Source organism: Anguilla rostrata, chromosome 7, assembly GCF_018555375.3.
Source record: "Anguilla rostrata isolate EN2019 chromosome 7, ASM1855537v3, whole genome shotgun sequence".
Lineage (NCBI taxonomy): Eukaryota > Metazoa > Chordata > Actinopteri > Anguilliformes > Anguillidae > Anguilla > Anguilla rostrata.
The window spans coordinates 26,922,507-26,943,549 of NC_057939.1; the positions used below are offsets into that span (position 1 = coordinate 26,922,507).

Genomic DNA, 21,043 nt, shown 5'->3' on the forward strand with positions numbered 1-21,043 from the left:
GGTGTTTTCACCCACAGAACTGCAGCGCACTGGATGTTTTTTTTAAGTTTATTTTTAATCGCACCATTTCTCATAAACTCTATAGACCTTAGTGCATCAAAATCCCAGGAGGGAAGCTGGAACCACCACGCCTGGCACCACACAATTAGCTCTTTGGAGGAGCAGGCTATTTGCGCTAACGAGCAGGCGTAACTAATAAAAGAGGCCACTGAGTGTACATTAACATTTGCACACCTATTGAGTGGTGGGTGTCACATGGTTCTATCTGCACAGAGCGATACAGGACATGCAAAACGATTTCCAATAGCACCATGCTGCTTCTTAGTGACTCTGGGTCAGTGTAGGTTTGGACCCCACTACCAGCCAACATGTTTAATGAAATCATACAGCGTTTCCCACACGTTGAGAATTTATATTTTGTGTTTTGTGGCAATTTTGTTTATTTTAATATTTTGGCCATGTCTCCAGATGAAAATGAAATCTGTATGGCACTTTTCATGCCAAGTTGTACCGGCGATGGAGAATGAACAGAATGCAAAAGGAACCCAAACGAAAACTATTTTTGCAGTAATAGTCTCAGTTACAGACAAACCTTTATGGCATCAGAATGATTTGGAGGACAATATAATCACATACACATTCAAAACTTTTAAATTAAGGACTTGGTGCCTAATATCCAAAATGTCCTCGGGTCTAAACACAGTGATTTTAATCAATTTCAATTAAAGCAAGTAGGCTGAACTGTTAACTGTAACGGTTACTAAGACAGTAATGTTATGGCAACCTATCTGTGGTGCAGTTTCTCCCTCCTCTAGCTTTCTAGAGGAGGGGGTGGGCAGCTCACGCAGCTAAATGAGTCGGCTGTATGTCACTTTGACATTCAAAAAAAAAAAATAATAAATACAAAACTACAATGTGTTGCTTGTAGAAAATAAGCACATATATACTGAAAAATCATTTTGGGCAGGGGGAAATCTTCACTGTATGGGAAACACAGTCATAAACAAAGGAAACACACAAAATCATTAAAGATGGTTGTCAAGGAACCAAATTTATTGTGCACGCACCAAAGACTCTGCCTACCTTCTGCCCGGTTCATTATTTTGGTTGGTTCCCCATACAATTTACAAAGTACAACATCCAGATATCATATTTCTGAAATTATACTTCAGATGTATTCTATGTAGGGAATTTTAAAAATAAATATATTTTAACTTTGCATATGCAGTATTTCTTCATTTGGTCAATTACAAAAATGACAAAAAGGCCTAATGTGTCATGTGGAACATGCAGGCATATAAGGAGGGAAAAATATTGACTATAGGCAGCATTTTAAATGTACCATTTAAATTACTGGGGGGGCGGGGGACCCAATAGAATGTTTTCCTGCAAACTGCATCCTCAAAAAACAAAAAGAAGAAAAATGGCAGAAATGGCTACAATAAAGAGATTACTCTACATCTGTGCAGTAATATGGAGTAACACCGTTATTCGGATGTTTAAAAAAATACATTAAAAACAGGAAAGCTTGTGACTGGCTTCCATCCCTTCCTTGTGAACTCTGTAGTTGAGACCGAGGATGGAGGCAGAGCTCCTCCTCCCATTTGCCAGGGGGCGTGTCCCTGTGGTTGCTACGGGGCGTGTCCCTGTGTGGTTGCTATGGGGCGTGTCCCTGTGGTTTCTAGGGGGGCGTGTCCACGTGCTGTTACCAGCCTCCCTTTCCTCCTTTCTTCTTTTTCTGCTGGGGCTTTTTCCGCGTGGCGCCCGAGGCCGCCGGCTTCTGTTGCCGGGGCGGCACCACGTTGCTGGAAGGCGCCGCGGCCGCGGCCGCAGCCGAGCCCGGCCTCGGGGAAGTGGGCGGGCTGCTGGCTGTCTTGCTGGCGTCCCTGGCAACAGCGCGAGATTGGAGAAAAATCAACCCGGCGTAATGACCTCACCCAATTAACACAGCTGCGGGTCTCTCGGGCGCAAGCCTGCACCATTAAGGAGATTGCCACGGTTAGCTCGGTTGCCCCAGCAACTGATTACGTCACAATTACAACCAATTATGGTTTTAACTGCAGCAACACACACACAAGAGATTTAAAAATAGGACTAATGCTGCTGCTAAAGCAGTACAGTGCAGTGAAGCCCGTTCATAACAATACTGAACAAAAGTTTAGCGTGCAGCGTGTGTTGGCTTTTTAAACAAATAATTTAAAGTGTAAAACTAGTTGCTCTGCATAAAAATGTCCGCCTAATGAGATACGATCGACATGCGAAACCGAACGGCTAGCAGAGGCCGCGTGGTTTGGGCTGGAGCCACGGCGCTCGGACTCACAGGTCGGCGGAGGCTCCGGACGTGGCCCCCTGGGTTCCTTTGCCCACTTGCTCCTTCTTCTTGCCCTTCTTCCTGCCGCGGTAGTAGGTCCGCTCTCTCATTGGCAGCCACCGCTCGGGGTCAGGGGTCGCTTTGGGGTCGTAGTTCTTCGGCAGCTTGCCTGCATGCAACAAAGCAAAAAAAAAAAAAAAAAGAATTATAAAAAAGAAAGAATTCTTTTAAAAGCCATCTATTTTTCAGTGTCAGAAAATAATGAAGCAAATGTATATTTAACACAAAATTACACAAAAACCTCCACGTACAATATAAAAACATTCGGAATTTAGCACGTCCACCCTTTATTGCCCTTATTACAGCTTTCGTTCTTTTCAGGAGAATGCTTTGGGTTTTTCGAAAAAATCTGCAGGGATATTTTTCCACACTTCTTGTAAACACCACTTAAATTACCAGCTGGTTACATTTTCTGCTTTTCTCGATCCAAGTAATCCCACAAACACATTTAATGATACTGAGCTCTGGACTCTAGGGCTGGCCAGTCCATCGTTGCGAGAACACCAGCAGCCTTATCTTCTTTGTAGTGCTTGGGGTCATTTATCTTGCTGTAGAATGGATTTGCTCCTGATCAAATGTTGTGCAGAAGGCATTATCAGCATTCATGATGCTGTCAATCAAAACCAAATCACCAACTCCAGACGTTGTTACACAACCCAAAACATGCACTGATCCTCAACGATGCCTGAAGGGTGTAGAAATGGTTTTGAGTATCTTTCATTGCTTTGGCGGCATACATAATGCGTTCACTCGTAAAAATCTCATATTTATTAATCAGTCCATAAAACCTTACTCCACATCTCAGTTGTGTAGTTTTGGTGTACTAGCGCCAATTCTCTTCTCTTTTGTTCATCTCCTTTTTTCAGTAGTAGCTTTTTGACAGCTACGCATCCTTTCATACCCACAGCATTTAGTTGTCTTCTCACAGAGGAAGAACTGACAAACACCTGTAGATTTTTCACGATCAATGTTCTTATTAATGATTAGCACTTTATCGATTAACTGTTAACCTCCCTAATATACACTCACTGGCCACTTCATTAGGTACACCTGTTCAACTGCAAACTGCACCCGTTAACGCAAATATCTAATCGGCCAATCGCGTGGCAGCAACTCGATGCATTTAGGCATGTAGACATGGTCAAGACAATCTGCTGAAGTTCAAACCAAGCATCAGAATGGGGAAGAAATTTAAGTGACTTTGAACGTGGCATGGTTGTTGGTGCCAGATGGGCTGGTTTGATTATTTCAGAAACTGCTGATCTACTGGAATTTTCACGCACAAACATCTCTAGGGTTTACAGAGAATGGTCCAAAAAAGAGAAAATATCCTGTGAGCGGCAGTTCTCTGGCCAAAAATGCCTTGTTGATGGCAGAGGTCAGAGGAGAATGGCCAGACTGGTTCGAGCTGATAGAAAGGCAGCAGTAACTCAAATAACCACTCGTTACAACCGAGGTATGCAGAAGAACATCTCTGAACGCACACCACGTCAAACCTTGAAGCAGATGGGCTACAGCAGCAGAATACCACACCGGGTGCCACTCCGGTCACCTAATGAAGTGGCCGGTGAGTGTATATGTACACACATACATACATACACACACACACACACACAGGGTTTTTACTGCATTGAAATGTCATAGGCAGGCCACTTAAATGTTTTTTCAAAACATCAAGATGATGTTTTCCTGAAGACCAAAGTTTGAGAAATGGCGAAACATACTTTTTTTCTTCTTCGTTTTCTTCTTCACATCCCCTTGTCTGTGGAATGAGAAGACAACAGAGAGTGTTGGAACCACAGTGAGGGAGTTCGGGAGCAAGTTAAGCCAGCCTCCAGAGTGTGGCCTTACCCCTCCTCCTTGGGCGGGTTCTCGCCCGTCACTTTGGCGGCCTTCTTGCGGACGTAGGTGGCCCCGTGCGAGTTCTCCAGCTCGTCCACGTCCACGTTGAAGGACATGGACTCGGGGGAGGGGAGGTGCTTGCTCAGTCTGGGGGGGGGTTAAGGATTCCTCCATGTGTGCTAGAGAGTGCGTATGTGAATGTAGGGGCAGACTTTACCACACTGGGGTCAAGTATCAATAAACTTTACCCCTTTGCTGCCTTGGAGGGTCAGCGTCCTGCTGGATTTTAGTGCGCTTCCCTGGTAACCCTCTTGGAGGCATAGAAATTCATGGACTTTTAGATCCCTGCTTTAGGCACAGTTACATTTCCCTAACAGTTAAAAAAAAAAAAGAATAACTTCTACATTTGCAAACTTTCATGACTGTACGGTTTGGTTAGAATTGGACAATTCTCAGGGATCTAGGAATGTTTTCATATTAAAGTCACTATAAGGGGTTAAAAGCAGATGCATTTAAAATGCTAACACAAATTTAACAAAGATCTAATACTGACACAGCCTGGACTTGTTGCTAGCTAGTTGGCCAATGCACCAACATCTCTCCTAAAAAGGACCCCTGGTGCTTATATTTCCTAGACAAAGCGTGGCTGAATTCAGAATACAGAGCTATTCACATATGCTGCACAGATATTAAATATGTGCTTTCCAGTCCATATCCACAGATTTGCTTGCATTCGATTACTCATTTTATCCATTTACATTAATTTCACCAAAGGAACACAGACAGCCACAGCAGTATCCAAACCCACAACTCCACTCCACAACTTGTCATAGGCCAAACCCCCCCGTTCCCACCCCCCCTCCCCCTTCCCCCAGCTATGGGCCACACTGCCCAATCTGACGAGAGCACCCTCCAGTGGAAAGGATACGATTTTGCTTTGTCCTGATCCACCAAAGAGTAAGCAGAGATGAGCTGGGCCAGAGTGTGGATGTCATTGGTGTTCTGCCTACAAACAAACAAAAAAAAAAAAATTAGAAATATGTATTCAAAAGACTGTTCCATTTCATGACAAACACCCTTTTTTGAAAAAAATCAAACGCCAACCCAGTCAAGAGCCGTCTGAAGCTCCCCCAGCATCAAGCACTCAAGGACTTGGGGAAACAAAGGGCACTTTCTTTGTTTTCTGTGAAGGGACTACGTCGTTCGCAGCTGTGCGTCACAGACAAGCATAGACTGTGGTGCGCTTGTCCGCGCGCGAGTACTTGTACAAGTGTGTGTGCAGTGCATACATGTTCCATCTGTGTGTGCAGTTATGCAAGCTTGCTTGTATTCTGAGTACCTGAGCATGGGCAAGTGTGCCTGCACGTGTGCACATGCGTTGGAGTGCGTGGATGCGTTTGTGTGCGCATGTGTGTTGACAGGGACTCACTTCCACAGCTGTTCCAGGTCACTAATGGCCTCCTTCTTCCTGCCGTACTTCAGTTTGAAATTGGCGGCTTCGCGAATGAGAGAAAGATGCGCAGAGGACCCAGGCTGGTGGAGGGGGGGGCGGGAGAGAGAGAGAGAGTGCGGAGCGTGCTGTGCATCAGTCCATCACATCATACAGGACACTTAGCGTTTGCCTGACCAAAGCACTGGAAGAGACAGACCACAATTTCCCCATCATTCCTTTCAAAATTCATTTCGAAAGTAGATTAAAAAAAAAAAAAAAAAAAACCTGTTGTCGCCCTTTGTTCTAAAGCAGTGGTTGTCAATCTTTGGGCAAGGACACACTGGTGGGGTGTGGGAGGTGCAAAAGTGTGGGAGGGGCTGAAGTGCTTCGTGAGAGGCACATGACAATGTGTCACAACACACGTCGGCTCATTGAGTGAGCGGTGGGCCTTGAGAGCTTAGCAACCACTGCTCACTTTCCTTTCCCCACTGCCTCAGCTCCCAGGCTTTTTGTACCGTTACAGGAATGAGAGAAATAAATGCATTCTGTGAGATTATAGAGGTTGCAGAGTAAATTGTATTTTTGTTCATTTTTTTTTGCTACAATAATTCTTGTATTTATGAAAAAACTCCAAGTATGTTTTAGTCGCGTACCTGTTCTGCCTGGTAATACTGAATGGCTTGGCTCAAGACGTCTATAGCACTGTCAACATCCTCCTCGTGAGAGTACATTGTAACCAGAGCAGAGACCTGTGGAGCAGTTCAAACAGATATTAGCCTGAGAGACACGTCACACCCCAACGCCTCAATGCAACATTATTAGTGTTTTATATGAAAGGCCTTACCATCCCTGGCTTGTGCTTAAATTCTTCAACCGATTTCAAAATGTCACACGCTTTTGTCACATGACCTTGAGACAGAAACTGTGCGTGAATATTAAATGCTACTAATACAAAGTGTGCCAAAATAATCATCACATCACTCTTCTATTTCTTCTACCTATGAAAATCTATCATAATAATTTCAAAGCAATACCATTCGCGAACGTAACAGCCCACGCTGACAGGAGCGTTTCCACGGTGCAGTACCTTGAGTTAAGTAGAGTTGTGCCATGGTCAGTTTGATTTCGGACGCGCTCTCTGGGTGCTGCTCTGAGAAGCGCTGATGGGGGGGGGGGGAAGAAAACGGCTTCAGCAAAGACAAACTCAAACACACGGGGACAAATGCAGCGTGGTTAGCTGGAGCTAAGCCGCAGGTTTAAACCCAAACAAAGCCTGGCGTTTTTCAACCGCCGTGTCCGGAGCGCACCAGAGCGGCCGGAGCTCACCAGGTGTGCCGGGGAAATGTTCAAATTCCACCACAAGTGAACGTGTGACATTCTTTTACATTTTTGTGGTTAATGGGATAGTGGTGTGACATGGAATGTTTTGACTATAAAAAGTGTGCCGTTGCAGGAAAAAAAACACCAGAACTGTATTACAACTGGGATAGCTCTCACAATCTGTGAAATAAGCATCGGCTGTTCCAGTTGCAATGCAGTTCTATGGTCGGGGGCAGTGGTTCTCAAGCTTTTTAATATAGGGACCCAAATTAGAAATTAAGAACCTCTCAGGGGCCCATCAAACACACATATTAGCGATCGATTTTGGGTCCCGAGTCCACCCCATTAGTTTAAGAAACACTGTCCTAGGGGTTTAAACCAGAGTCATGCAATAGACCCACAAAGGCCTGAACCGGACCTCAGAGGATGACACATGTCAGCGATGTTGGCACAGACCGGTCCAGCCAGTTTACGGAACAGGACCGGGTGCGTTAGACCGGTACGATCAGGACCGGTGCGATGACCGGACGGATCAGGACCGCGCGTATGACCGGTACGATCAGGACCGGTGCGTTGCGTCGGATCGGACCGGTGCAACGTCAGACCGGTGCGTATACAGGCACCGGGTGCGTTATGACCGGTACGGATCAGGACCGGGTGCGTTATGACCGTTACGGATCAGGACCGGGTGCGTTATGACCGTTACGGATCAGGACCGGGTGCGTTATGACCGTTACGGATCAGGACCGGGTGCGTTATGACCGTTACGGATCAGGACTGGGTGCGTTATGACCGTTACGGATCAGGACCGGGTGCGTTATGACCGTTACGGATCAGGACTGGGTGCGTTATGACCGTTACGGATCAGGACTGGGTAAGGGTACCTGCAGCAGCTCGATGGCCTTGGCGTGCTGCTTCTCCCTGCAGAGCTGGGCCACCTGGATCAGTACCGGTCGGGGATGGCCCGGGTTCTGAGACTGAAGACTGGACGACAGCTTACGGCACTGGTCAGCCTGTAAGAGAACGGACCAATCAGAACTGGTCAGAACGGGCACTGTGGGCCCACAGATGGCTCGACGCTGGCTTTCAAAACACTCTTCCGAAACACACACACACAAAAAAAAAAGGCAAACACTGAGAAACCATAATGGTACCTCATTACCATGAAAATAAAAATATGTTTGTGATTTCAACAGGAAGACAAATTGATTTTGTAGTTAATCTGTAGTTAATCATAGCTTCATAAACACTGGTAAAGATGATCAACTAATCATGGTCTTTAAGCAGAGCTTAATCAGCTCAATTAGGCGCTATAGTGCCAGACTGGAACATAAAGATGAGTCACACACACCTATTTGGTGTATATAACCAGTAAAGCCTTGTTGAACTCAACAGCCCTCAGCAGTTGAATTTAAACTGAACTCAGCGTTTAGTACCTGATTGGTGTACATAGCCAGTAAGGCCATGTTGAACTCTATAGCCTACAGCTACTGCATTTAAGCTAAGCACAGGGGTTAGTACCTGATTAGTGTACATAGCCAGTAAGGCCTTGTTGAACTCTATGGCCCGTATCTGCTTCTTGGCCAACTTGTGCTCCACTCCCTCTGCATTAGTTAGCTTCACCTTCTTCTTAGAGTCAAACACATTTTGGTCCTGGAGATAGAGGGGGAGAAAGAGAGAGAATTAGCAGGAAAAGACAAAAATGAAAGATGGTGAGAAAATTCTAGACTTCACTACAATTATGAACAGGAATAGAACACTGAGCAGTGTGTCATCACATGCATTTACCTTGTTTATTGTAATGATGTTGTTAGCAGTCACAGCCAGTAATCCCACATCCGTTGGCCTGTGAGAACACAATTTTATTTTTTTTAAATGAACACAATGCCTTTTCTTAAGATAGTTTGAGTTTTACCCCACAGAGTGTGCAAGCTTGGAGCGCTTGTGGGTAGATAACCTAGCTGCAGGACTACAGCACTACTGGAGTTACACAGACCTGGCAGAGACAGCCCAATGTCTGCCGTGCGTTTCACACCCTGGCCTTCCCCAGCCACTCCGCACAAGAGCAGCAAACTGGGAAAGGGAGGGAACTGCACTTCCACGTCCCCAGTCACATTCTGCAGTGAATGCTTATATGCTAACTCTGGCCCTCGCCTCTGCTACACTAGAACTGTGTAGACTGGATTTAGCATTTCTGTGTCTGCAGTCTGTGATTTTCTGACGGGCGCTCACTTTAGTTTGATAACCTGGCTGTCTGTGCCCTACTGACAAATGCTCACTTCAGTTTGATAACCTGGCTGTCTGTGCCTTCTGACGGACGCTCACTTTAGTTTGATAACCTGGCTGTCAGTGCCTTCTGACAGACGCTCACTTTAGTTTGATAACCTGGCTGTCTGTGCCTTCTGACAGACGCTCACTTTAGTTTGATAACCTGGCTGTCTGTGCCTTCTGACGGACGCTCACTTTAGTTTGATAACGTGGTTGTAGAGCTGCAGAGCTTCATCAGTCCTCCCCTGCAGTTGCATGATGTAAGCCATCTGAGAGTGGATCACAGCCAGCTCCGAGTCTATGTCCTCCTCAGTCATATCCTGGTGAAAACACATCACACTTATAATATGGGTACACAAGCAGAGGCAACATCACATGCGCTTAATATGGACTAGTTATAGATGCAGAGGCAACATCACATGTGCTTATGTTACACTTGTTATGCACACTTGAAGAAATGGGATGAATTCTTATCAAAAACAAGCCGTAAATTCAATCAAGTTTTATCTGTAGAGCACTTTTTAGAGAGTCACAGACGCTTTGCAGAAAAACAAAAAATGGGAAAACTAGGCAAGACTGAAACCTAAACCCTCAAAACCAGAAAGTGGGTTCCCTGGTGGGATGAAATCTCAGGTGGAAGCTGTACATACAGGGGGAACCCTCCCTATGTTTATAAATGCAGAGGTATCAGTACATGTTATAAACAACTGTTCTACATGTTGTGTACAATCAGCTATTCCACATTAGGCAACAAAGCGGTATCCACCACTTTGTGGCCTATACAAATAATGATATCCTTGAAATACAAATGCTGGTGTATAGCTTGCAGGCTAGTCTGACCATTCGATAATTTTAGTTTCATAATCGGTTAAAAAGACACTTACTGAATCCTCTGACAAGGACAATCTGCAGAGCTCTGAAAAACAGGTCAGACAAAATTAGAGAAACTTTTACAACTGCGGTACTGGCTTCATTTAGGGCTATACGGTCCCAACCGATGATACATGTGGATCTTTCAATGGACAAGAACAAAATATAATGAGGAAAATACATATGCATTAAAAGCACACACATACACAATCTGCACAGATGCATCTCAGCAAATTCTTTTTAAATTGATTCAAAGAAAAATACCACTACTAAATAACTAAAACAATCAATCACAGTAGTCACACGGCTGTTCAAGTACATTTTACAATAGCCAGTCAAACTCATATATTATATCATATATTAAGCAAAACAAACAGGTTTACTGAGAGATGAACATAGGATATTAGCATCAGGCATTACTGCCCCTATAAAGACCTTTGCTTTTTAAGGGCTGGCTATTGGTGGACGGAGCAAAGATACAGTGCATCAGTCTGCCTGTAGCATTTTTAAGCCCAGTCTCTCGGTGTCCCCTTACCCTCGGCCTCTCTCAGCTTTTTCATGGCTTCCGGAAGCTTGCCCTGGCCAATCAGAGTACAGGCCGAGTTGTAGCAGAGCTCATAGCTGGTTTCAGGCAAGCCCAGGTCATCCTGTAGAGAGGCAGACATGTTGCTGACACCTAAATGCAACACAACGAAACTGAAACTCATCGCCAGCATCCCCAACTGTGGTGCTCTGGGTGTAGCAGAACAGCTCCACTTATGTTGCTGCTCGGTGGCTGGGGAGGCCAAGTGGAAAGGTTCCGGAACCTTCCATCACAAACCAGTAGAGGTCAGTACCAATGCTAATTTTCAGCACATACTTCCAGGTCCTTTCCTCTGTCACAAACAGCAGCAGCTCTAGACAGCAGGTGCTCCTGACAGGCTCCACACACACAGCAGGGTGTGGGCAATTTCACCAATAAGCCAAAAAAACCCACACATCGCATTTACAAGCTGCACACCAGGGTGGAGCTCAAGTCTATTTCAATTGAGGAAATGGATTTAAATTCAATTTGCACGTTTCAAAAATGGCCATAATATTAAATGGAAATATTTTATTAGTTAAATTTCAACTTGGGAGTATACTCACTGGAGTGGCCTTCTCCCAGGTGCTGATCGCCGCCATCACGGCCGACAGATTGGTCTTCCTCTCCTCCTCATAGTCATCCTGCGAGTTCCTGATCAGGTCCCTGTACACGGCCTGACACTGCGCTCCGTTGTAACGAGCACAGATTCCAGATATGCATGCCCGTCAGTACAACTGAGCACAGAGATTCAGAAGCATGCTGTCTAAACTGAGCAGAGATTCCAGTTAATATGCATGCCTGTCAGTACAACTGAGCACAGAGATTCCAGTTAATATGCATGCCTGTCAGTACAACTGAGCACAGAGATTCCAGTTAATATGCATGCCTGTCAGTACAACTGAGCACAGAGATTCCAGGTAATATGCATGCCTACAATTGAGCAGAGATTCCAGTTAACATGCATGCCTGTATATACAACTGAACACAGATTCCAGCTCATGTGTGTCTATCTGTACAACTTAACAGAGATTCCAGTTTATATGTGCGCCATCCATGGAAGACCATAACTTGCATGCCAATTTGTCTGCGAAGCCCAGTTCCCGATTGTACAACATTCATACAACATTTGCTCCTTAAGCCATTTCTTAACGACTCCAAGGATAAAGGGCTAGTTTAGGAGCACAAACACTCTGCCGCTGTGCATCACGCCAGTGCTTTTTCCCCACCACCCAACCAGAGTGCTTTTAAAGTAAGGGTGAAGCTTTACCACTTGGCCATAGAGCTCCTTCAGCTTGTCTGTCTGCTCAGCTGCACTTTCAATCGTCTTCAGGGCGTTTTCCACACGGTTGAGCCTGTATTCACAGTACGCCTTCTCAAAGGCAATGACATCACTACAGAGGGCAAGAGGGAGAGAGGAAAGAGCACTGAACAAAAGATAATTCTCAAAGCAGGGGTCAGGAGCCCTGTTCCTTAAGCATGTGAATGATAGAAAGATGAATGCTCCAGTCCCTTTATGAATTGTTTTAGTGTTCTAATCTGCAGTTAGCTCATTAGGAAAGGGTAATTTGGGTTAACACAAACTTGTGTAAAGCCTGGCCCTAGAGAAATGGGGTTACCAACCTCATATCTTAAAGGGATAGATCATTTTCTTTGGTTTTTCTTTATTGGTGGTGTCAGAGTTCTTACCTGCCGAGTACTTTTGTGTGGGAGCTAATGACATTGAGCGCCTCCTTGAAGCTGCTGTTCTGGATAAGGCAAACGACTTTACACTGCAGAGCAGTCACGTCATCTTTACATTCCTGTAAAACTGAAAGGAAGGAAGCGCAAACACACATATCAAATGACCACTTCACCAAAACCATTTTGGAATTTAAAAAGCACTGGCCATATACATTTCACTGGTAACATGCATTGAATCATGCAAAAGCGGTGGTACATAGTAATCTGGATCGTGGTCGGAGAAAAACATCAGTTTCACACACGTCCTCATACACTAGGCAAGTAGGTCAGCTTTTTGATGGATTACGTAATAATCAAACAAATATGGCTTCTTAGATGACAAACGTTGCGATGATAAAGATTGGTAAAATTTATGATTTGTTAAAAAAATATTAAACAGTATACACAGTAAATACTAACAAAACAAAAAAAAAACTAACATTAGTGCTGCTGTTTTTGGGAGTCTAACTCGCATTACTGCAACTAGCTGGTCAACTAACTTAAGTTTACCTTAAGCTTAGTCTAAGTCTGGTAAACTAACCCAGGCTACAGTTTGAATTGCCGTTTGTCCATTTTGGGCGAAACACAAAAGCAAATTAAATAGCTATGAGATTAGCACAAAGGCGTCAGTACGATATTACGCTAGCAGTAACGTTAACAACTCAAGCAATCGAGCTAACCTTAGCTTCAGCTGTACAGCTAACTAGGACACGTAATCATTCATCAAAGCATAGACTACTCTCAAGCAAACGTCCGAATTAAACTATAAAACAGCTCTAGCACCACGAAACATTAAAACATAAACATTAAACGGTCGTATTTCTTTACAATAATAGCTGGGATATAGGCTATAAAGCTAAATTATTTCGTCAGTTGTGAATTTAGCGGAGTATCCCTGGTTAACTTGCTAACAAGTAAGCTAGCTGCTGCAGCAAAAATGCTGATATAGGTAGCTACCAAGCTAACTTTAGCTCAAACGAAAATATCCTGAGACCTGCTTACAACCGCAACCGCGGGCAAACAAGATGCTCCCTCAGCAACATATCGATAAACAAGTTTACTTTTATTGACGGATTTCAGAGCCCGTGTGAAATCCCCATTCTGTCCGCAGCGATTTACTTCGGTCCACAGGGAAGCCACTGCTGCTCCACCACTCGCCATCTTCCCAGCACGAGACACAGCGGAAGAGCTTCTCTATCACTTCCGAAACACCACAGAACAGCTAAATATTTCCGGGTTAAATACTTTACTTTCATCGTACATTCAATTCATCTGCTGCGTGTATTGGCAGCATATGCTGCACATTCTGTTAATGTGAACAATTCAGCAGGAAAACAGAGGTTGCTTGCTTATCCATAGATGCAATACAATATGCCAGGATTTATGTATTTTGACATTGTGATTGACATGATCTCATTTAAATAAGATGTGTTCCCTTCAGTTAATTTTGCCTTGCATTTTCTTTGAGGTGTTTGCCTGAAACTGGATGCTTAAATATAGGCAATAAGAATACAGATTTTTGTGTTGTGTGTGTGTATGCTTGTACGTGTTTCAATCCATCAGCCCAAATGTTACAAAATGCGATTCCTTTATTTTTCCCCCCAAAAAGGATTCCAGGTTCAACACTATGAAATGGTTCGGCACACCTGATAAACATATTTATCAATATAAAAAAAGAAACTACAAACAATAGCAAAGCTTTTAGTAAAATAAATGCATGAATCAACAAAATGCTACTTAAATTTGTATCGGTGGATCCCACTGCTGTAACACATCCACAAGTATAAATAGCTACGTCCATAAAATATTTCAGCAAATCACAAAACTCTTAATCATATTCTGTGTACATACAGTGATGGACACCAAAAGTGAAATAAAGAAAGAAACAGGTTATATTTCCATGTTCCTACAAACATTATCACATTACAACACCATGCCTCAGGTGTGTGAGTTCCAGGGTTGGGATCAATGGCATTCTAATTAATTAAAAAAAGTGGAAAATTCTGTGTTCTTAGAAGAATCTTTAAACAAATTAATTTAATTTCAATTAATTGTCTTCATTGAAACAAAACTGTCCCCGTCTGGTAGGTTCATACTGATGCAAAATACATTAGGCATAAATACTTTTGAGGTCAACTACAAACCAGCATTTTGATCATTTTTTGTTTCCCATGTATATAAAACAGTTATTCCTGTGTTTGACATAAGCTGTGTTTACATTTATTTTTGAGGGGAAGAGGGTTGGAATCTGTTAGTGATTTTCAACCTACAGGTAATATGCTGTCACAAACTACTGGCTGCAAGAATGCTTGTTATTGGGAAAGATTAACACATAATAAATACGTGTCCCGATGCCCAGTGCACCAACTGTATGTTGAGGATGACGTGCATTAAAAGCGCATTCAACTTTTATTTAGTTACAAATAGATTTTAAAAAATCTGGGTGGTGCTAGAAAACCAGTAATCAAGACAAAAAAAAAAAAACCATACCCCTATGGTTAGTTTTGTAATTGACATTTCTTCCTCCTAAGAAGTTTTGAATCAGCCAGGTCAACAATCATAAAGGTGAAAAACAACTGTTACGAAGACAACAGTAGCAAAAACAGCAACGAGATGCAAGCACATAAATTGTAGTTACACAAATAATAAACTTCAGGAAACTGACACGTTTATAATAAACACATACAATTCAACAGAAAAGGGAAAAACACTACATAGCAAGAGGTACCACAGCTGTGTCAGTGCTTCCAGAACTTCCTGTATGTCATCGTGTCATTTGTCAGGGTATAAAGTGCGGTTCATGTGGGCAAATAGAATGCCTCTATTTGGACTGCCTTAACTTATAATGTGTAACAGTCTTTCCAAATCATTTTACTGTGTTAGGACATGCTTTCATTAGGTTGCAGTCACTCGGTTCAAAACGGTGCACCTGAAACTTCAGTTTGGTAAGCCTATAAATGGACACACATTGCATTAGGGAAAGCTTCAGTATTGTATCTATCTTTATTTGCACCTGTCCCTAAATACCAATGAGTTTGTCAACAGTGGCATGGCACATGGAGGTGTGGACACAAAGTGCATCCCTTTCAATGCTCCACAGGTGCACTTGAAAATGACATCAATTCCTAGGACAGTTCCCACTCCTCTCGCCCCCAAGACAACAGATTGTGTGTTTTGAAAACATTGATAGTATATGTGCAGGGAGTAAAAACCTGGCTCTACAGTTCAGAAAGTCCTGCATTTATTAACTTCATTTAACCAAGGACGCACTCAATGCATGTTCTCATAGAGGAGTACAGGTGTCAAACCTCAGGTGACTGCTCATTTATCTGCCCATCTTCTCCTCTGACACGGTAAACTCTTCTCTTCCTTCAGTGAAGCATACAAATGCAGACACAGGATCTGAAGGGTTGACCACATTAAGACTGTTACACATTTTGGTTAGCTCTCTATTAAAAGCGGATGTACTGATGTATGTGGATATTAACATGGAGCTCTGAAATGTAGCTGCTGCTTGCTCTAAGGCCTGGTGGGTCTTGCGTTTTGTGCCTCGAGAGGGACCAGGAGCAAGGGGGTATTTCATGAAGGAGGATTAGTGAGCCAGCTGGACAACTGCACAGAGCAAAGCCCGGAACCCATCCAAATCGTGGGTTCATGGACTTAAGTAAAAAGAGCTGTTCTGGGTTTCACTCAGCACAGATACCCTGCTAACTCTATAATCATGCTTCCAGAAACACCCTCCCAATCTCGGCCTCCTTTTATTGTTCTTTACATTCAAGGGAAGTTTGTTTGCAAAAGGAAAACAAATAAATCTGACAAGACAGTCCCTATCCAAGTGTAAGTCAGATTCCAGCACTTTCTAACATGCTGAAAAATAGTAACACAATAAAGATTATTGCACTGATTTTTGTGTGTGTGTGTGTGTGTCTTTGTTTGCAGATGGCCGGTCTTTTAAATAATAATAACATTTACAATAATAATAGTAATAATAAAAATAAAAACAGTAGCAGTAGTAACAATAGTCTGAGAGTTAGGAAGCAGGTCCCACGCAGCTTTACCACTGTTGCCAACTGAAGTCGTCGTTCGACCCGAAGACCAGGAAGAATCCCAGGATGGTGGCGAAGATGATGGCGTTGCCCGTTAGCACCAGAGCACAGGCTCCCCAAGCTATCTGTAAAGGGAGAACAGACATAATTCAGACATGTTCTTACGTCACTCCCGAGGTCTGTAATGACCAGGCCTGAGGCTTTCGGTACACAAGAACTCTCTACTCAACACAAATGTCATTATATTTAATTTTTCTTTAATATTTTATATATATATATTTATATTTTTACTTTGTTGTAGTGCTGAAAATCAAATAATTAACCCTGTGTGTGAGTATCTGCTACATGCTTCCCTTTGCCAGCATAAGCTCTGCTGTACTAACAGTGTCTGTATTACCCTTGCTGTTCACTGTACATATCGATTGGGTGGCTGCTTAAACTGCAGAAATATTACTGCAGTCATGTAGCTGAATGATACCGCACAGTGACGGGAGAGTTTTCATAAACGGCATAATGGGCAGGGTTACGAAGTGCAGTGCAGGGACTTGATTTCAAGAGGTTATGATTGGTTTAAACAAGTATTTGACTGACAGCTCATTGCAGATCAACATACCCACAAAAACTCAGCTCACAAAACCAAACTTTTATATGGATATGAAATGAAGTTTAAAAAAAAAAATGCATTTAGTTAATTATCACTACATTTTCCACTAAAACAAACAGGCTGTTTATATAACTAGTTTGTTTGCTAAAGCCCGCACCAGAGTTAAGTTAATACAATGCTACATTGTATTCTTTTCATTTAGTCCAGTTGGTGTCACATTGCAACGATTTAAGTACATTAACTAGTAAATAAAGTTTGTGTGTGCACGTGGGTGTTTGTTGATTGGTCATAAATTTGGTGAGAATTCAAATTCAGTCATACATTTGTCTACAGAAAAAAGGGTGGACTATTGAATGCATTATGACTCTATTTAATTGCTTTTAATCTGGCATCGTTACTAGTAGCTCGTATTGGTAGAACACCAACATAAGCATCTGTCCAGACTTCGAGATTTAGAGAGTCATCAAATGCGTTGACGTGCTGCTGTAAATACATTGCTAAGAATAAGACAAGTTGAGGTGTTGCCTTCTTTCAGAATCGCTACTCTGAATGTGTTCCAAAGAAGACCAGTCCAGTAAATGTCCTCTGTTTATCAGTCACAATATTCACCAAGAAGGGGCGAGCACCATTGTAATTTTGATGTGCAAATCCAATCAGTTAAATGCTCGCTGGTTCTATCGAATCCATTCTCGCTCAGCTTCTCACTAAATATCATAAATGTGTCTGTATTTTTATGCTTTTTCTCCAGCTGCTCCCTTATATAATCGTCACCCTGTATTTCTAGAAGGCATTCGATCCCCTCTTTGCTCCAAGGACACCCATGAGCGAGGCTCATTGCTCCAGTTTGTCACAGATAAAATGGAGCTTTGTATGTTTTCTTTCTGTTGCTAATATTCACCTTACACACAATTCGCAGCCTACATTTCCTGTAATTGACCCAGATAACATTTTGGTCTAAACCATTGTGTAACTGTGTTCTCACCAGCACAAACTACACCAGGGTTCAACCGCACCAGGGTTTTTTTTTAGTGAACCACGGTGCGCGTGTTTCTATGCGCACCAGAGTGCGGGTGCAGGTTTCAAACCAAGAGTTTAAAGTTTGATTGATCCACACCAAACGAGACAGATGTGAACGGACCCTTTAAAACAACTAAAAGTTTAAGACTTTGATATAAATTTACCACTGCGGCTCTTGCAAAAATGACCGGAAGCCCAAAAGCCGAGACCACAATGCCAGTGGTGAGAAAGATGGCCAGCTCTTTGCAGGCATTGCTGGCAGAGTCTGTGTCATCCACCACCCTTCTCGAGATACAGTAGGGTAGAGGAGACAGGATGTAGAAGAACAGGACAAACAGCGGCCAGTACGTACTGTGGAGAGAGAGGAGAATAGACATGATCACATTACAGCCGACAAGCACTCAGCTTCTGCCCTCAATTACTGTACTGTGCACATCCAAAAGGCACATTAAACACGTCAGCTGGCATTAAGCTCATACGCTGCTCTCAAGTGAGTAATTATATCTATCCAGTCACTAACAAGTCTTCATCAGCTAGCAATGCAATCCCGATAGATATGAAGGATTATTCCGGTTGGGGTCAATGCACACACACACACACACCTTATATACACTAAACATTGGTTAAATGTTGGTTTCTGCATAAATTTTAAAAAGATAGATTCCTGCAGCAGAGACAAATCATTGAACGGGCATCACATTTCTCTCTGATACTGAGGTTACACTCCCCCTCATCCCATCCTCATGCACACTGATCTTCCTCCAAAAACAGGAAGCTGATTAACTGCACCAAAGCATGAGAAAAAAAAACTGCTCAGCACTCACTTGTACACAGGCAGGGCACATCCCAGCATTAGGAACATAAGCCCAACAGCTCCCCCAAAGGACAGGCTGATGAGAGCTGCAGCGGAAGGAAGGACAAAGAGCACATTATCACAGGGGGAAAACTAGCAACATCTCTTAACATTTCAATGGTGCACAGACAATGGAACACAGTCAAAAATTATTCCGATCATTGCCGTTACTTATGCAATGCAAACACGACCGTGAATGCTTACGCTTGTACACACTGTAGATACTCTGCTATTCACAGAAGTAACTGAGGTCAAATTCATTTTACCTAAATTTTAAAAAGTCACCACAATCAATGGTAGGGAGGGCTCTATTTGAGACGTGAACCATCAAACTCCCTGTTTCACTAACTGATGCAGATCCTGAGTGGTGTCATTAAATTCAGAAATGCTGGCACACTGCCAACTGGACAACTGGGGAGCTGAAATCTTAGCAGCCAGCTGTACTGTGATTTGTGTGACATTTGAATAATTACTATAAATGGAACCAGTTAATAAGGGCTCCTTCACTTCACTTCCCAAAAATTGTAGCAAAGTATCCACTTCAGCATTGGGATGCCTTGTTTCATGTGAAAGTATCTTTGTGTGGTCAAAGGTGAAAATAAGACCACCAACTAAAGAGCAAATTTACTTCACACCCAGACAAGCGGGTATCACGGTTGTCTGCATGACCTGAACTGAATCAATGACAAAAACACTTGGGAGGAACATTTGAAAACTGCAATTCTTCATTACCCAGATGGGAAATGCACATCTCACTGAACAAGAGTGTCTGAGCCCCAGGTCTTAAGCTAATCCTTAACGGGTACCCTCATGTGACAGATCAGATGATTGCACAGTGTTAGATATGGAACGAGGAGGATGCCTGATGTAAGTTAGATATAATTTAAGATAACCTTGTCGACTATCATTAAGCAGCAAAAAAACTGGCGTCGCAATTTCGGGTCGGTAATGTATAGGTAAGACAGATGGTGGTTACTTTTTCGCATTACAATAACACAATCGCACCACGTTACTACCAACGCTAGTTTGATCCGTCCACAAACACAGTACTTGAAAGAAGTGAAAGAAGAACTACTCAACGTTAGCTAACGCTTATACGCTGTTCATTGCGAATGGAAACAGTGACTTCTGCCTGCTAAGTATGGAAAGCCTTGGAATAGCACTAGCATGCAAGTGTGGCTAATTTATCTTAGCTAGATGACTAAGACACTGTTAGCAAGTTAGCTACACCATTACATCTCACTAGCTAGCCATGTCTAGCGAATCGATCAGTTTTATAACAATGATACACTTTTACCGTATACAGTAATACTGGCAACTTGACAGTTAGAGCTGGGCTATTGTAATCACGTATTATGCACAATTGTATCAATGTTTTCAAAGACCGCCAGCTAGCCAGCAAGCTAGCTGTCGTTTACCATACTAGTAGCTAACGTTAGCTAGCAACGGCATTAATTATTCATCTGGATTTCAAAACCCCAAAGCATTAAACAAATAAAGGGGTATTTGCTCACCTTTAATCCCGGCCATTTCTGAAAATTAAAGCACTAATACAACCACAAAATCCTTAAAAGCCAGTGTGCAGTGCTGTCATCCAACGCACTTTCTGATTCCCAGTCACCACCTAGTCATTTAGCACGCATGCGTAACAGTCAGAAAACGCTCCACCGTAACGGGACACAAGGTGCATTGAAGACGCTGGGTGTGTACTTACCCCAGTGATATCTTACATTTGTATCTGTTGTATTTGTTTTTTAATGAAAACATGAGAGTGTCTAATTTATTGACTAGTGCAAGAAGATATCTATTACCGCACCTCAGATAATCCAGAAACATTTTTGATGTGGCATCTTTTCTAGAAAACTATTTACTAATAACAGGTCTAAGAAAACACAATTTCACAACACAACAAATGTATTAAAATAATAATATGTCTATAAAACAATGTTGGTCTTGTTTCGTACAACACGTGCTGAGCTTTTGCATACAGGGTTGGGGAAGCACCAAAATAAGAATACGCTTGGCAGAAAAATTCAGAGGCCGTGAGTCCACGGGTCAGAAAGTGTAAACGTCCTGCCATGCCTTTCTTTCACCCATGAACTCAGCCAGCTGATTTCACTAATTAGTTCAACGTCC

General features: G+C 42.9%; 2 protein-coding genes across 3 annotated transcripts; both read right to left on the bottom strand.

Moving 5' to 3' along the window:
- Window positions 1-1,025: 1,025 nt before the first annotated feature.
- Window positions 1,026-13,607, bottom strand: srp72 (signal recognition particle 72). Its single transcript, XM_064343987.1, is given in 19 exon segments — window positions 1,026-1,886; window positions 2,321-2,480; window positions 4,096-4,133; window positions 4,223-4,360; window positions 5,142-5,219; window positions 5,643-5,746; window positions 6,299-6,394; window positions 6,490-6,554; window positions 6,733-6,805; window positions 7,850-7,978; window positions 8,487-8,618; window positions 8,754-8,811; window positions 9,429-9,553; window positions 10,118-10,149; window positions 10,639-10,750; window positions 11,232-11,402; window positions 11,936-12,059; window positions 12,355-12,475; window positions 13,449-13,607. Coding segments are annotated over 19 exon segments (2,037 nt in total). The 5' UTR covers window positions 13,549-13,607; the 3' UTR covers window positions 1,026-1,705.
- A 351-nt stretch (window positions 13,608-13,958) lies between these two features.
- leprotl1 (leptin receptor overlapping transcript like 1) lies at window positions 13,959-20,581 on the bottom strand. Of its 2 annotated transcripts, XM_064343986.1 has the most exons (5): window positions 20,422-20,581; window positions 18,879-18,954; window positions 18,219-18,405; window positions 16,446-16,558; window positions 13,959-15,789 (listed from the first exon to the last, which is right to left on the bottom strand). In XM_064343986.1, coding segments are annotated over exons 1-5 (393 nt in total). In that variant the 5' UTR covers window positions 20,438-20,581; the 3' UTR covers window positions 13,959-15,788. The 2 variants fall into 2 exon arrangements, with proteins under 2 accessions (XP_064200056.1, XP_064200055.1); XM_064343985.1 differs by having other exon boundaries at window positions 13,959-16,558.
- Between the last annotated feature and the right edge of the window lie 462 nt (window positions 20,582-21,043).

Excerpts from the sequence above, each read along its gene's own strand:
- leprotl1 (XM_064343985.1), bottom strand. Across the intron at positions 18,406-18,878 it reads TGTGCCCTGCCTGTGTACAA|TACGTACTGGCCGCTGTTTG; the intron begins GTGAGTGCTGAG and ends CTCTCTCCACAG. Across the intron at positions 16,559-18,218 it reads TTTTTGCAAGAGCCGCAGTG|ATAGCTTGGGGAGCCTGTGC; the intron begins GTAAATTTATAT and ends CTCCCTTTACAG.